General features: G+C 45.5%; 1 protein-coding gene across 1 annotated transcript in view; it reads right to left on the reverse strand.

The window, feature by feature from the left end:
- The window catches only part of OBSCN (obscurin, cytoskeletal calmodulin and titin-interacting RhoGEF), a 170,474-nt gene that overhangs the window by 63,445 nt on the left and 92,218 nt on the right, over nucleotides 1-14,811 (reverse strand). The window contains 9 exon segments of the mRNA XM_061997422.1: nucleotides 41-313; nucleotides 1,777-2,064; nucleotides 3,783-4,055; nucleotides 4,724-4,996; nucleotides 7,081-7,347; nucleotides 9,958-10,230; nucleotides 10,900-11,166; nucleotides 12,468-12,734; nucleotides 14,164-14,430. Of these exon segments, the coding sequence (XP_061853406.1) occupies nucleotides 41-313; nucleotides 1,777-2,064; nucleotides 3,783-4,055; nucleotides 4,724-4,996; nucleotides 7,081-7,347; nucleotides 9,958-10,230; nucleotides 10,900-11,166; nucleotides 12,468-12,734; nucleotides 14,164-14,430 (2,448 nt within the window).

The raw sequence follows: 14,811 nt of genomic DNA on the forward strand, positions 1-14,811 counted from the left end.
GCAGAACTGATTTAACATCACAGGAAAGCACTCTCTGTACCTTCAAGGCACAAACTGGCAACAGATTTGACTTCTGGAGAAACCATGCAGGTGTATGTGTCCTGATCTTCAGGTTTAAATGCATGAATGATGAGTATCTGCTTTTTTCCATCAGAGAGGATCTCGTATCTCCCCCCAGCGTGTATTTGCTCTTTTCCTTTGAACCACGTCACTCTCTCTTCGGTTTCACTTGATAATTTGCACTCCAAGCGAGCCACCTCACCTTCTGAGACTGATCCTCCCACCAAAGGATGGGTGACTGTAACTGGAGGCTCTGTAATCACAAAGAAAAGTGGATTAACACAAAGGATATGTAACAATTTGTGTCTAAGGCACTCAAGATGACTATGAAATATCCAAGCATCCCATCCTTCATTCATAGACTCATTAGCTGTTGTAGAAAACCAAAGGAAAGAAAAGAAAATGAATGGCAGCATCCAAAGTTTTCACTTCCAGAATCAAAATGACTTTAAAAACTCTCCCAGTGGTTAAACCAGCTCCATTTCAATATACACATGCAAAAGGGGTTGCATTTTTCACACTCTTGTGTTTATTTGCTGATCTTCATTTACCCATCACCAGTATTCAAGCAGTCCTACAGGTTCTGAAGGACCTTAACACTTAAAAGTGAGGAAGTTCTGAAGGGAGGCAAGAAAGAAATAGTCAAAACAATAAAAAAAGAGATTCTTGAGAGTGGCATTCATCCCAGTCTTGAAAGTAAAACAAAACACAATTAGAGCAGAGTAAAAGAGCAAAAACTCTCAAAAAGCATAAGGAATAACCTCAAATTTCTCTGTGTCTTTTTTCCCTTTTCTTTGGAAGGAGGCCTGTTAACAGCATCCTGTTGGTGTGACAGCAAGACTCAAAATGAAGGCAAGAGAAATGCATTCAGCACAGAGAGGTTGATTGGGATGTGGAGCACACAGCTGCATTCCCACGGGCATCACGCTTCTGAGCATCATCTGCCCCTCTGCACACTTCACTGGGGTGAGGGGACCCCTGCCCAAAATGCCCTGGGTTTGTTGAGGACAAAGCCAGCAGATGCAGTGATCTGGGTCCAGCACTGGCAGATGTTATACTGCAAAATCAACACTCATTGTGTGGCTGAGCCTTAAGCAAAAGAGGGTTTTTTTGGTCATTATTCTCACTTGCAGAGTTTTGTGGGGCAGTCAGCTGTCACAGAAGGAGCTGCAAGAAAAGAAAGACTCTGGCAGTGGCTCTCCATCCCACTGGAGCTTCCAAACTTTCACCAACAGAGAGCAAAGGAGCTGTGTCCTCCAGCACTTCTTTGGGGGGGTTATTGAAAAAGATGGCAAATAATAGGAGAGGGAAAGATGGGTGAAGAAGACAACACTGCCCACCCACTGCATCAGTACCAGGGTCTCTCAAATGCATTCCAACATGCTCCTTTTGACTCATTCCATCTGAACTCCACCAGAAAAGAAACTCCTGGTGACTGGGCTACACATGGATGCAGTGCAGGCTGCAAGACAGCTCAATGCAGTTGGGAGAAAAGACGTTCAATACTAACAATGCAGCAGATTTTGCTCACAGCAGCCCAGAACAATTTTTCCAAGCTCTTTCTCCTCTATTGTGCTGGCAGCAAAGCACTGGAAAGATGTTGCAGAGTGAACTCTTGCATGGAGGTGCCTGGAATGGGTGGAAGCAGGCATGCCATGCGAAACACAGGAGCACAGCAGCTTGCAGTCCTCCATGGGGACATCTGTCCTTTCTCACCTAGCCACACGGTCTGAGGGAAGTGCACTGCCTCACTGGCCCCAACTTTGTTTACAGCCGAGACACGGAATCTGTAGGGTTCACCTGGGGTGAGATCATCCACCACAAGCTCTGTGTTTGGAGTAATGCCCTTGCTGCATGACTGCCAGCCAATGCCTGGGATCTTCCTCTCCACGTTGTAGCCTAGGATCTCACAACCACCGTCGCTCAACGGCTTGTACCAAGACAATGTTACAGAGCGACTGTTCTTACTTAAAACTTCTGGCTCTTCGGGTGGATCAGGGTGGGCTGAAGGCACAACAGAGGTCCCATGATGTAATAAGGCTTTATACTAAAACAACCAAGAGCCTTCTACAAGCAATGAGAAGGAAGCACAGCAGATATTAATATTTGTCTCATTGTAAAGCCAAATGGGTACGTGCCCGTGACCGTGAGATATATCCGAGCATCACCGAGTTCTTCATCTGCCCTGTCCCATGCAGTTCTTCATCTGCCCTGCAAACAGTCATGTCCCTACTGCCCTCTCAGATACTTAACCTCACATTATTTTTGTGATGTTTTCCTGCTACTTTGTCCCATGCAGCTCCAAATAAGGATGACCCTGCACTATCTGTATCATCAAAGAACCTAGCTGAAAACTTCAAGCACATTTAGGTCTTGATTGTATTTATTACAGGTCTGGCTTTAATGGAAATCCAGTTATTGTTGGACTGCAGAGTAATTTACTTACTTACTTCATTTATTTAGAGCAATTCCACAGGAACAGTGGGACCTGCTATATATATGTCACAGCATCAGGCAATAACAAATAAATACATCATGGGAATACTCTGGTTTCCTACCAGACTGGCTACTGATGACCATGCTCAGTGCACTGGAGAATGTTCCTCATCAAATTTTCACTTTGGCTTAGAAGACAGAAAAAATCCTTTTAGTCTTCAAGTTCAAGGCATTTATCAAGCAAATGCCCTGCCATGATGTACCAGTCCAATATATTAAAGGCAAATAAGGTTATCAGCCAGTTCTGGACACCACAAACACTCCTTTCCACATACCATATAAGCTACTTTTCTCTACTTTCAGTCAAATTTCATACAGAAAAGCCATCAACAGGAGGAGTTTATGAGGACAGTATTTTGTAACTCCCAAAATGTGTCTGAAATAAGGTAACACTTTTATATCCATCAACATCCAGTTCTTTTTGTGGAAATGACTGCACTACATCAGAGACTTCTCAAGTGACAGAAATCATTAGACAAACAGACTCATACTTTAAAAGACGGTCAATCAGTGGCTCTTGAACACCTCAGCTACAGTGGATAGCTAAAATGCATTGCAATTATAACTATCACTGGGGTTGTGCTGACATCACCATTGCTGGGCAACCCACCCACCTCACTGTGGGAAGGAGACAGACCTTGAGTGCTGAAACAGATGCTGATGAGTCATTGATCTAATCTGCCCCACAAGGGAACTGGGCAACTATCATCTTTTCTACTTGTAAGCTCCTCTAGGAGCTATTAACCTGTATTTCTCAACTATAAGGTGTGTATTTCATGGATCTCATCCACACAAAGGTGTTGATATCAAACTCATTAATTTGGAATACTGATTGTCCTCCATTTGAGTGGATTAACAGACTTCAAAAGGTTCTTTGATGCCCAGACAACTTTTCCATGTGTGCTCTGGTTCAGCTCCCTCCTGTGTCCACATGTTTGCTGAGGGTGATGTCGAACTCTGAGAAAACTGGTTTCCATTAGATTTCACACTATATCTTACAAAAGGCTGCAGCTAAAGAAAGCTGGTGAAGATCTCTACTATCTTCTGATGGGGCAGACTGTTTCTGACCAAAGAACAAGTTGCACACTAGTAACTTGTCCCACCAGCTTGGGACATTCAAGGGAAAGGGAAAAGAATCAGTGCAAAGGTTAGAAAATTCAATGTTGGAGCTCAACAACAAAGTCTGAAAGTGCAAGTGTCACTGAGCTGGAATGACAGACACTTACCTATCACAGACAGCTTGGCTGATGCAATTGCTTCCCTGGAAGCAAAAGTCACCTCTCCAGAATGATGTAGTTTGGCACTTTTCAGAATAAGTTTGTATTTGTTTCCATCTGCTTCCACTTCCCAGTCTTCACCTGCCTGGATCTCTATGTCATTATTATACCAGGCAACTTCATTAATTGGCACAGCTTCACTTAGAACACAGCTAAATGTAGCTTTCTGCCCTGGAGAGACTTCCACATCTGTGAGGGGCTGCAAGATCTGTAGGCGCCATCCTAGAGGTAAAAAGAGAGAATCAAACCTCTTACTTACAGAAACAAATCATGGCAAGGGATTTTGTGAATATTTATGTTGAAGCTCTGGACAGACAAGCTTTGGGTACCAAGGAGATCATTAAAAGGGAGGTTATGTATCTATCAATAGTATTGCTGAGGACTGAAACCTTCCCAACTGTCAGGAGCAAAAACCAACTTAGCAATGTCTTTCTTTCCAAAGTGGCAGAAAACTACAATGGAGATACCATGGCACAACTGAGGATGACTGTTCTTGTACTCTGTAAGAGGATCTGATCCTCAAAGGGGTCTCCAGTAATAGCATCAAATACACAGGTACAGAGGTGAGACTGCTGCTGACATAACTCTCATCTCTGGAGCTCTGAAGTCTCTATAAACACAACCCAATTAACCAGAGCAATGTCAATTGTGAGACAGTCATTTGTTGCTAACTCATTGCCACGTGATGCTGCCTCATATCCATGTCATGGCTTACAGAGCAAGAAAAAATAAGGAAATTACAAAATACCATCCATTTGTTGTGTGGGAAGAAGATTTAGGTAAGAAGCAAGCAACAAATGCAACTTTTCCTCTCTGCTACTCATTTCCTGGCCCATTTGCCCTTTCCAACTGGAAATCAAAGTCACCCCGAGCACGAGTGCTTCAGTTACCTTTCACTGTCAGGAAGGCTGAGGTCACTGCATCACTGCACATAAATGTCACCCTGCAGCTGTCTTGGGGAGTCAGGTTCTTCAGCAGCAGAAGATGCCTCAGCCCGTTTTCAAAGTAAACCATCTCAGTGTTTTCTGTGGTTTTGGCAGGCTCATCATCAATCAGCCAGTTGTAGTTGTAGCACTCGGGCTTGGAAAGGTAACACTCAAACAAGGCTTCCCCTCCTTCCACGGCTTCCACATTCTCCAAGCCCTGGACAATGCTGTTCTTGGCTAGTAAAGAAGGACAATGAACAGTGTTAATTGTTTGACCGTGCATATCTGGACATCAACAAGTCTTGGAGCACTGGATGATTCCCACTGCTGGAAAGATGATGGAAAGGGTGTGGATAAGATAAACTGTGCTTGTAGGTTATTGATTTCAGCTACCCTGTAACACAACGCTATGCTTTAAAAAGTTGAAGCAGTGAGACATCTTAAAAACCATGGTAAACCTCTAGCATTTCGTCTAGTCTTCCTCCAGAAACCTCACTTGTGGTTTTACAAACAAAGAAAAACATGTTGGTGTGAATATAGAATCACAGAATGGTAGGGGTTGGAAGGGACCTTTAGAGATCATCTACTCCAACCCCCCTGCAGAAGCAGATCCTACCTAGATCAGGTCGCACATGAACATGGCCCAAGAGTCAATGAGAAGGGAGAGCTCATGAAGATAAAGTGTAACTAAATTCATTCTGCTTTACAGCAGGAAACATTTCCCATAGACCTCCCAGGCAGCACAATTCTCATCACAACTGGGAAGATGTGACTCCAATGTCAGCTTGTGATAAAACCTGACTGGCTTTCATGCAAAGCAAATGCAAGAGAATCTTACAGCTGGCAAAGCTACAGTGACTGTCATCTGAGTTAACAGCACGATTGTAAAGCTGCCTCTAGGAAACACACACACACAAAATCTCACAAAATTTGCAGGAATGGTGTCTTGAATAGTAAATTCCTGAATTAAATCAAGAAGCTTTGTGATCAATACACTGGGTTCGTTTGCTCCTGAGTGCATGGTGAGTTGTCACTGTCAGAAACATGCACAGAAACCTACACACTGTATCTGCCTGCAGAGCCAGGCATCAGCTGGCTGTGGGACATGAGCAATCAGCCCAATGCAAAATTAAACCTGGGCTAGTGCTTGTGGATATAACCTGTGTTAGATCAGCTGCATGGACAAGCTACATGCACACAGTGGGAACGCAGGGCTGAGTAAATACACTTCACACAAACACAGCATGGTCTATAACAGCAACCAATGCCTGGAGACATCCCTGTGTAGGTCTCTATCACCATTGCTCTTAGCAAAAATAACCCCAAAATGATCAACAATTTATTCAATAACCAAAAAAAAGAAGAAAAAAGCATGAGTGACTAAAAAATGTGCATCTCTTATAGTATCCATGCTTGTGGAGAATATCTAGCTTTGACAGAATGAAACCAAGCTGTTTATCTGTTCACTTTTAGAGCACTGGTTTCCCCAGCTGCAAGAAAGCAGACAACTGGAAATCCTACATCTTCTGGGATGCTTTTAGGTTATGCTGATTAATGTCTTTTTACATCCCTGAAATGGAAAGCGTTTCTGAACACAGAAAATATGACAACAAATAACAGCTTGCTCTTCTCTACTCACAACTCTGCTTAGGCAGGAAGGCAGAGTTGCCTAACAAAACACAACAATTCAGCATTGGAATCAGAATCACTGCTCTTGCTGATCGCATCTAACCCAAGAACACTATAGAGAGGAAAAAAAATCCCAAACACCAACAATCCTAAACCTATTGTTAATATTGGGAGTTATTCTTTCTCAGGGCCCTCACCAGTGCTGATGAGAAGGCAATTCCTGAGTGATTGAGACTGGAAATGTGCAGAATATCAAGCTACCTTAAGCTGAGCTGGAAATGAAACTCCACCTTATCCATTAGCTACTGCTTTTAAGGCACACTGTGTGTGAAAGGCTTTCTGTAACAGTAAAGAGTGCTCTTATGATTCCTTTGGACCAAGGTTACACCTGTGGTTTTACAGTAATTCATCAGCACTCATTCATCCCAACTGATGCTCCAGTTCGTTGTAGAAGAGGTGAGACGTGTAAATGGGGGAATAAGTGAGTGTTAATCAGAACTCAGCTCCAGTGAAATTGCTGCAGTTTCATATTCAATTCCCATTAACTCCCAACTTCTCTTAGCATAGGTTTCAGTACTGAACACCAAAGAGCAGGTATCAGATACGTCCCTTATAGGGAGGTGCTCCGTGATTTTTCCACCTCTTTTATTTGGAACCCACGATAGTCTTCCTCTTTGGCTGGAAGACCTCACCTTGAACATCAAGTGCAGCCATCACTTTAATGCCTTCAGCTTCACAAGAATAGATGCCAGTGTCTTCTGGTACCGTAGGATTAATTTTTAGCATGCTTACATTCCAGTCCTGCTCGATAATCACTCGCTGCCCATCTGCATGTATTTCCTGATCATTTTTCTTCCAGATGGCGTGAACTGGCCTAGAATATTGGCATATGAACTCTGCTGGGCCATCTTCATCAACAGTTATATCCTGCATGGGACTGACCACTTCAATGGTTGGATCTGTTAACCAACACGTCAGGAAGGACATGCATTAGTGGAGCCTCGTGAAAACCGCGACTTAGAGATTGCTGACAAGCACAGAGGCTGTGGGGAGCAAGCAGAGTGGCAGTGCAAGCAGGCAGCTGACTGGGCACTCTGGGGATTAGCAGTTTAGTCTGTGCTTCTGTCAGCATCAAGCAGGATTAAAGCCAAACTGGTACATTAGAGCGTAACTATCACACTGGCAAAAATGGGCCACCAGCAATGAAGGCTTGTGCTTTAACAGTCCTGAATGTGAACTTCTGTGCAAGAACAACTGCTGGGATTCCCTGCAGGCTTAGTTTTTCTCCTAGCATTGCTGAAATCCTCTAGAATAGGAAGAACTGGATGAGAAATGCTTCTCCTTCCCAGAATGTGACAGGAGCACAAGTGTGAGAGAGGACTGCAATGGAGGGGCTGCTGAGAGTGGCTCCCTGCAACATTCAACCTCACATAGCAATAGGAAAACGCCACAAACTCTACTGAAGGCTCCCCTGTGTGAGCCAGCTGCAACCCTTCCTTGGAAAGAAATGCAAATACTCAAATGCAAATGCTCATTCCTGTGCTGTGGTGGTGATGGCTACATGTCAGGAGTCGTTGGCAGCACGAGGAGCAAAGATCCAGGACAACTGTAGCAGAAAATGGGCACTTTGCAGGAGACAGGTACTTATTGTTTGGATTAACCACGTGTTTCTCTGCAGCACAGACAGTTTAGGGAGAACTAATATGGTTTCCTTTCCAGCAGCTGATACAGAGATCCAGCATGAACCATTGCAGTCTCAGATGGAGAGCCCATAAGATGCTGAGAGCAGCAGGATATGCAGCTCCTCTGAAGAAAGTGAGACCCGTGAGGCTGCTTTTAAGCATCCAGTCCCACTTTTTAAACACCAGTTCTGCTTCTTGGGGGCAGCTGTAGGGCACAGTAGACATATTTAACCTTAAAATACTATGAGCTTCCAAAGCAGCCAAGGAGTCCCTCCTCAGGTGTCAAATTGGACCACTTGTATGCAACTGCAATATATATGCTAAAAAGAAAAATCTCAATGAAGTCAGAAAGTGGAAGTGTCTCTGCAACAGCCTTCCCATCAGAACTAGCCAGCTTCTCCCAAAATCAATAGGGCCCCAATGGGACATAAAAAGATGACAGTCAGAGAAAGCTGATATATCTCCTTATCTTTCAGAGAGTTGTTCTGATCACAAGCCAGCTGGAATCAACTACACTGGACCTCTGCCTGGAATGCTCCTCTTCAAACTGGTGCATCAGGTCAAGGCTGTGAGATGCTACCAGCAGATCATGGGAAGCAAAGACAGTGTTGCAAATGTCTTTTATAAACCTGTTGCAAGGCTTGATCCTGCTCTCTAAGGCTCCCTCTGCACGTGTGTTTATGGAGAGGAGGCATCAGTGGCAGATCATGGAGCATTTTTGTTTACACCAGGAATCTGTGCAGGAGGGGAGTACAACACCATCTACTTTCATAAGATGCAGACCTGTGCTCCTCAGAGCAAATGTCACCAGTCATACACTATTGTGTATGAAAGAAATCTTGTCTTAATAGAAGCACAACATATCCACACACATATGTTTACTAGCATGAGCTGTGAGGTTGGACTAGATGATCTCATGAGGTCCCTTCTGATATGAATGATGCTGTGAATCTGTGAAATGGAACTTCTCAGGCCCACTGAAGTCCTTTGCCTGGAGAGCTCAGCACCAGGTTGTGCCTCTGAAAACATGGAACTCAAAACTTATACAAATGGAGGTAGGATTTTATGAGCTTACACACTGTATTGTTCTTTCTGATATTAGGAAGAAGTGAATGTAGAAGGGACATGAAAACATTGTGGGTTGTTTCTGTTATGATAGCTGTAGCAAAGGGGTAGACTTTAATAAAGAATTACATCTCTTTATATCTCTGTATAAATGAATCCCTTTTAAGGCAACAGAAAAGGACTGGATGGGAAGGAGATTGCTTTATCAAGTCTGGAGCTCAGTGTTATTTGCAGCTTGTGGCTACCCTTACCAAATGAGAGAAATATTCATTCAGCAGACCAGAAGAGCTTTGCTAGTGCAGTGATGACCATCACTATTCTGACAGTCAACAGAAGAGGCTCGTTTAGTCACTGTGTTACCCAATGTCATATACCCTTTGGTTTCCAGGAGGAGTTCTGGAGTCATCAATATAACAGCCCAAAGTCTTGTCTTGGGAACATATTGAGCTCAGTGCCAGGAGCTTATCTATGAAGCAGCACAGTGGTAATTTAGTGAGTTTCCAGCTACATAATGCTTTTGTGGTATTATAAAAACAGTTGATGAATAAAATCAGGTGCTACCACAGTGGTTTATGCCCAGCTCTACTTAGATGTCAGGTGAAAGCAGCAGCCCTGACCCTGCAACCCCTTCTCACCTGAAGCACTCAAAGTGTGGTTGTACCTGTGAGGCTTGTGAAGCGAGTATGGGTGATTGGCAGAGGTGGGGGGTTGCAGGACACAGAACTGTGAAGGGATTTAGTAAGGGTAGCCTGGAAGGCAGAAGCAGTAGTGCACTGAGCAAGTCCAGAGGTGGCCATGTGTGTCTTACTAACAACCAAATACCTTTGACTAATAATTTAGCTGAAGATATAAGGGACCCAGCTCTGAAGGTGACAGTGCCTGAGTCGTGGCACGCCACGTCATTTAGGGTTAAAGTGTGGATGATCCCGTCCTGCTCAGAGATTTCAGTCACAAAGTTGTTGTGGAGGGGAGATCCATCGAGCCACCACTGCACGTTCTTCACGCCCGGGTGCGAGAGCTGGCAGGTGAACGTGGCTGACTCACCCACAAAGACGTCTGTGTCCTTTAAACCAGAAACTATGACTGCTGCTTCTTCTGTACAACAACAGAGCAAGAGAAGGTGCCAAAGGAAAACAAAAGCATGAACACACACAGGTTGCTTCCTGCAGAACCAGCCCAAGCAACAGTGCAAGTTGTCCATGGGGAGTTAAACTTGTAACGCTGTTCCAGGGGAAAAAAAGAGCTAACGTTTTCCTTAAGGCATTTTAAAAACCATCTTCCATCAGCCACCCACTTGCAAGTGCAGTGTGAGTATCTGCAAACACTGCTGCACTGGAAGGAAACTCTACTCCATGACCAGGTCATGACTGGCTCTCCTGTGTATTGCAGCCACCTGCACTGACATTGACATTGATGCGGGAGGCAGAGAGATAGCTCCAGGTTTTAGTGTTTACTCAGAGTGCTATGAAAGAGTAATAAGATTATCAACAATGATAGAAGCTGTAATCAGCAATAACAAGAATTCTGGTACTTTTTACAACCACTGCTCCAAGCACAGTATGGTCAGTACTTGGAGCTACCTTAACCTATAAACATTGACACAACCTCAGCCTGGATGTAAGAGCTTACATCTTCACTGAAATCAGGAGAGCAATGAATGGACCTGTTTGCACCTGAGACAAGTTTGGGCCTTTACTGTCAAAGATTTTGGAATAAGAAATCCAGGCAGCAAAATCAGAGCATTTCCACCCCATTTTGCCTTACCTTGCACATACACAGAACCTGTGGTGATCTCGTATCCAGTGCTACAGGTATAATCCCCACAGTCATCGGGTTCTACTCCATGGATGATCAGCTCAGCAATGCTGCCTTTCTGTTTCATCTCATATTTATCACTGGGCTGAATGACCACCCCTCCTTTTCTCCACTCAACAGGGGCATCTGGCTTGGAGATCTCACAGTGCAAGACAGCTGTTTCCCCTTCTTTCGTCTCTACGTTTTTCAGCTCTTCATTAAAGAGCACAGGTAGTACTGCAGTGGGAAAGCAATTGCATCACTGACAGTTCTCAGGGCTGAGAAACTTGCTTGCAACTTCTCTGCCTTGGCAGTTCCTCTCTTTCTAAGCCACAATTTGCCTGCTGGTAATACCAAGCCCAGAGCAGGAATTCTGAGACGTGCCATAACCAGAGATTCACAGGGATCAGATGCTGAGTCCCCTGTACTCAGAACTGGTGAGGCTGTACCTTGAGTGCTGTGTTCAGCGTTGGGCTTCTCACTACAAGACATTGAGGGGCTGGAGCATGGCCAGAGACAGGCAAGAAAGCTGGGGAAGGGTCTGGAGCACAAGTCTGATGGGGAGCAGCTGAGGGATCTGGGGGTGTTTAGACTGGAGAAGAGGCTGAGGGGAGACAGGAGCACTCTCTACAGTTCCCTGAGGAGGTTGGTGTGAGATGGGGATCAGTCTCTTCTCCAAAGTTATGAATGACAGGACAAAGGGAAATGGCCTCAAGTTGCCCCAAGGGAGACTGAGATTGGAACTGGGGAAGAACTTACTCCCTGAGAAAGTTGTCAGCCCCTGTGCCAGGCTGCCCAGGGAGGTGGGGGAGTTCCCAGCCCTGGAGCTATTGCAAAGCTGTGGAGCCTGAGATGCTGAGGGCCAGGGCTTAGTGGTGGGCTCGGCAGAGTGAGGAGAGAGGTTGGACTCCATGATCTTAAAGATCTTTTCCAACTAAAACGATTCTATGATTCAGTGAGAGTGTCCACTGCTGCTCCATAAAGGATCACCATAAGCCACAGGACCTCTGAAGGGCTTCACATGGGCACGCTCACAATTCTCAGTGTCAGCAGCTGGAGGCACAACAATATCAACGGAGCTTTTGGGTACTGAATTGCTGAAACTACACCCTCTGAGCAGGAGCTGGTTAGGGTGGCTTAACTCAGGATGTAAAAGCATGATCTTGCTGCTCAAGTCAAAAGACATAAGATCCAAAAACATAGCCACTAGCAAAGGTGAAGAGCCAGATTCCTCGGGCTGCCCTATTTAAAATGGGCTTGTTTTAAGTATGGTGAAATACTCTAGTCTCTTCTTGTCAGGTAGCAGGCAAGTTTTCTCACTGCTCTTGTACATACTCTGCGCTAGCAGCAGCTGCAGTTTTGCCCCCAGCTCTCACTGTGAGATCAGAATTGCAACTGCAGAAATAGAATTGGGTTCTTTGAAGAACCTTGTGGATCAAACCCTTTGCTGCAGTTGTAATTCACAGACAGCCACATCAGCTCTGTGGAGGAACAGCCACGGCTGTAATCTCTCCACCTGCAAGCCAGGCTTCTCCTACCTTTGACTTGCAACGATGCAGTGGTCTGCTGGTCCCCAGAGTCACACGTGTAATCCCCAGCATCCTGAGCCTCAGCATCATAGATGAAGAGCTCAGCACGTGTCCCCTCTTGCCGGATCTCGTACTTGTCGCTGGGCTGCAGCACTGTGTCCCCTTTCCTCCACTCCAGGCGGGCGCTGGGTCGCGTCAGCTCGCAGCGCAGCACGGCCGTGCGCCCTTCCTCCACCTCCTCGTTCTTCAGCCAGTGCTTGAAAAGCACAGGCAGGGCTTCAAAGGGGGAAAGGTGCCAAGAGGGAAAATGGGGGCAGCAAAAATAGAAAATGGAAGAATGTTTTATTTTTAAGGAATAATGCCATTCAAAGAGAGCCAGCACAGTGGGGGCTGGCAGAACTCATCCAGTCCAAGCCCTGCTAAAGCAGGTTCCCCTCAATCAGGGGGCATAGGGACACATCCAGGCAGGTTTGGAAACCTCCTGGGAAGGAGCCTCCACATCCTGCCTGGGCAGCCTGGGCCAAGGCTCCCTCACCCTTTCAGTGAAGAAGTTTTTCCTTGTGTTTAAGGGGAACTTCTTGCTTTCCAGCTTGTGCCCATTACCACTTATCCTATCACTAGGCACTGTAGAAATAATTGTCACCCCCATCCTCCTGACATCCACCCTTTAGGTACTTTTTCTAGGTATTTGAAGTGTTGATGAGGTCCCCTCCCTCAGTCTTCTCCAGGCTGAACAGCTCCACATCCCACAGCCTTTCCTCATAGGAAACATGCTCTGGTCCCCTCAGCATCTTGGTGGCCCTGTGCTGGACTCTCTCCAGCAGTTCCCTGTCTCTCTTGAGCTGGGGAGCCCAGAGCTGGATGTAGCACTCCAGATGAGGCCTCACCAGGGCAGAGTAGAGCTTGAACATCATAATTTGTGATGTTCATGCACAATTCTGACTGCATTTATCTAAGGAGATCTGCCAGGGGCAGGGATGATTAGGTCTAAGTCAGACAGAGGAGGAGGAGAGAGAGGAGTTATCCAGCAGGAAAAACCCATCAGTTCTACAGGCGCTGCATTTCTGTTCCCATATCCTACACTTCTTTCCATGAAGAATTTCCAACTAACTTCGTTAGTAACTTCTGAAGCCCAGAGAGTTTTTCATCTCCAAAATAAAACCATGGAACAGCATAAAAGCACTCAAAGAAATCACACCTGCAGACCTGAGGCTGCATCCTCTTAAGAAAGATTTGAGATCTTGCAGCCAGGGACAAATTACAGAATAATTAAGACTGAAGGGATCTCTGGAGGTCTTCCACAAATGGAGATTCCTCTGGTGCCAGTTCCTGTGTCTGATCTCTCCTTCATTGTGAAAGGTTGGGGTTTTTCACTTCTATGGATTCATCTTGCTGCAGCTTGCATTCATCATCTTTCATCTGAGCACCCTAAGGAAAGTCTGTCTCTCTCTCTCTCTCTCCTCTGTAGGCTCCCACTGAGAAGATGCAGACAGCAACAGGTTCTCCCTTCAACCTTCTCTTGTCCTGACTGAACAAACCCAGCTGCCCCTGCCTCTCTTTGTACTTCATGTGCTCCAGACCCCTGACGAACTTTATGGCCTCTGCTGCAGCTGCTCCAGTACCTCAATGTCTATTTTGTACCAGAGAGCTCCAAAAACTGACTTGCACAAGTCTCATTGCTGCTGAGCAAAGAGGAAAACTATACCTTTAACCTCCAGCTTGGCAGTGGTCTTTCCATGAGCTGTGTGGCAGCTGTACTCCCCTGAGTCTGCAGGGTTCAAGTCGTGAATGGTGAGCGTGTGCACCTTCCCCTCCTGCTTGATGCTGCACTTCTGGCTGGAGGAGATCACAGATGTGCCTTTCTTCCACTCCACACGGACGTCAGGCTTGGACACCTCACAGGACAAGTGAGCTGTGCCACCCTCCTGCAGCTCCAGGTTGTGGAGTGTCTTTACAAAGGTCACTGCAGCAACTGTGGGGAAGAGGGTACCAACACCTCTGCAACTGCCTCATCCAGCACTGCCCCCAGGTCAGATCTGGGTGCCTGGACTTACATTTTGAACCAGATCAAAGAGGAACATACAAGACAAGGTATTGACATAACCCATCTTTCAAAATCATCCTATATCACCTAATAGAAAGGTTTTCCAGAGGTTTTGGATGTTTTCTGGAATAACTATGATCTCAAAACATCACCAGCAGGAGATTAATTCTGAGCATATCCTTGACACTCTTCAGCATTGATTCTGGCATATCTTAGCTGCTTGCTTCACAATAACTTGCATGGTCTGCAAAGGATGTTTGCTCCACTCCATGGACTATAAAAAGCATTGAATTGAGTAGCTCAGATGTG

Source organism: Colius striatus, chromosome 5 (genome assembly GCF_028858725.1).
Source record: "Colius striatus isolate bColStr4 chromosome 5, bColStr4.1.hap1, whole genome shotgun sequence".
NCBI lineage: Eukaryota > Metazoa > Chordata > Aves > Coliiformes > Coliidae > Colius > Colius striatus.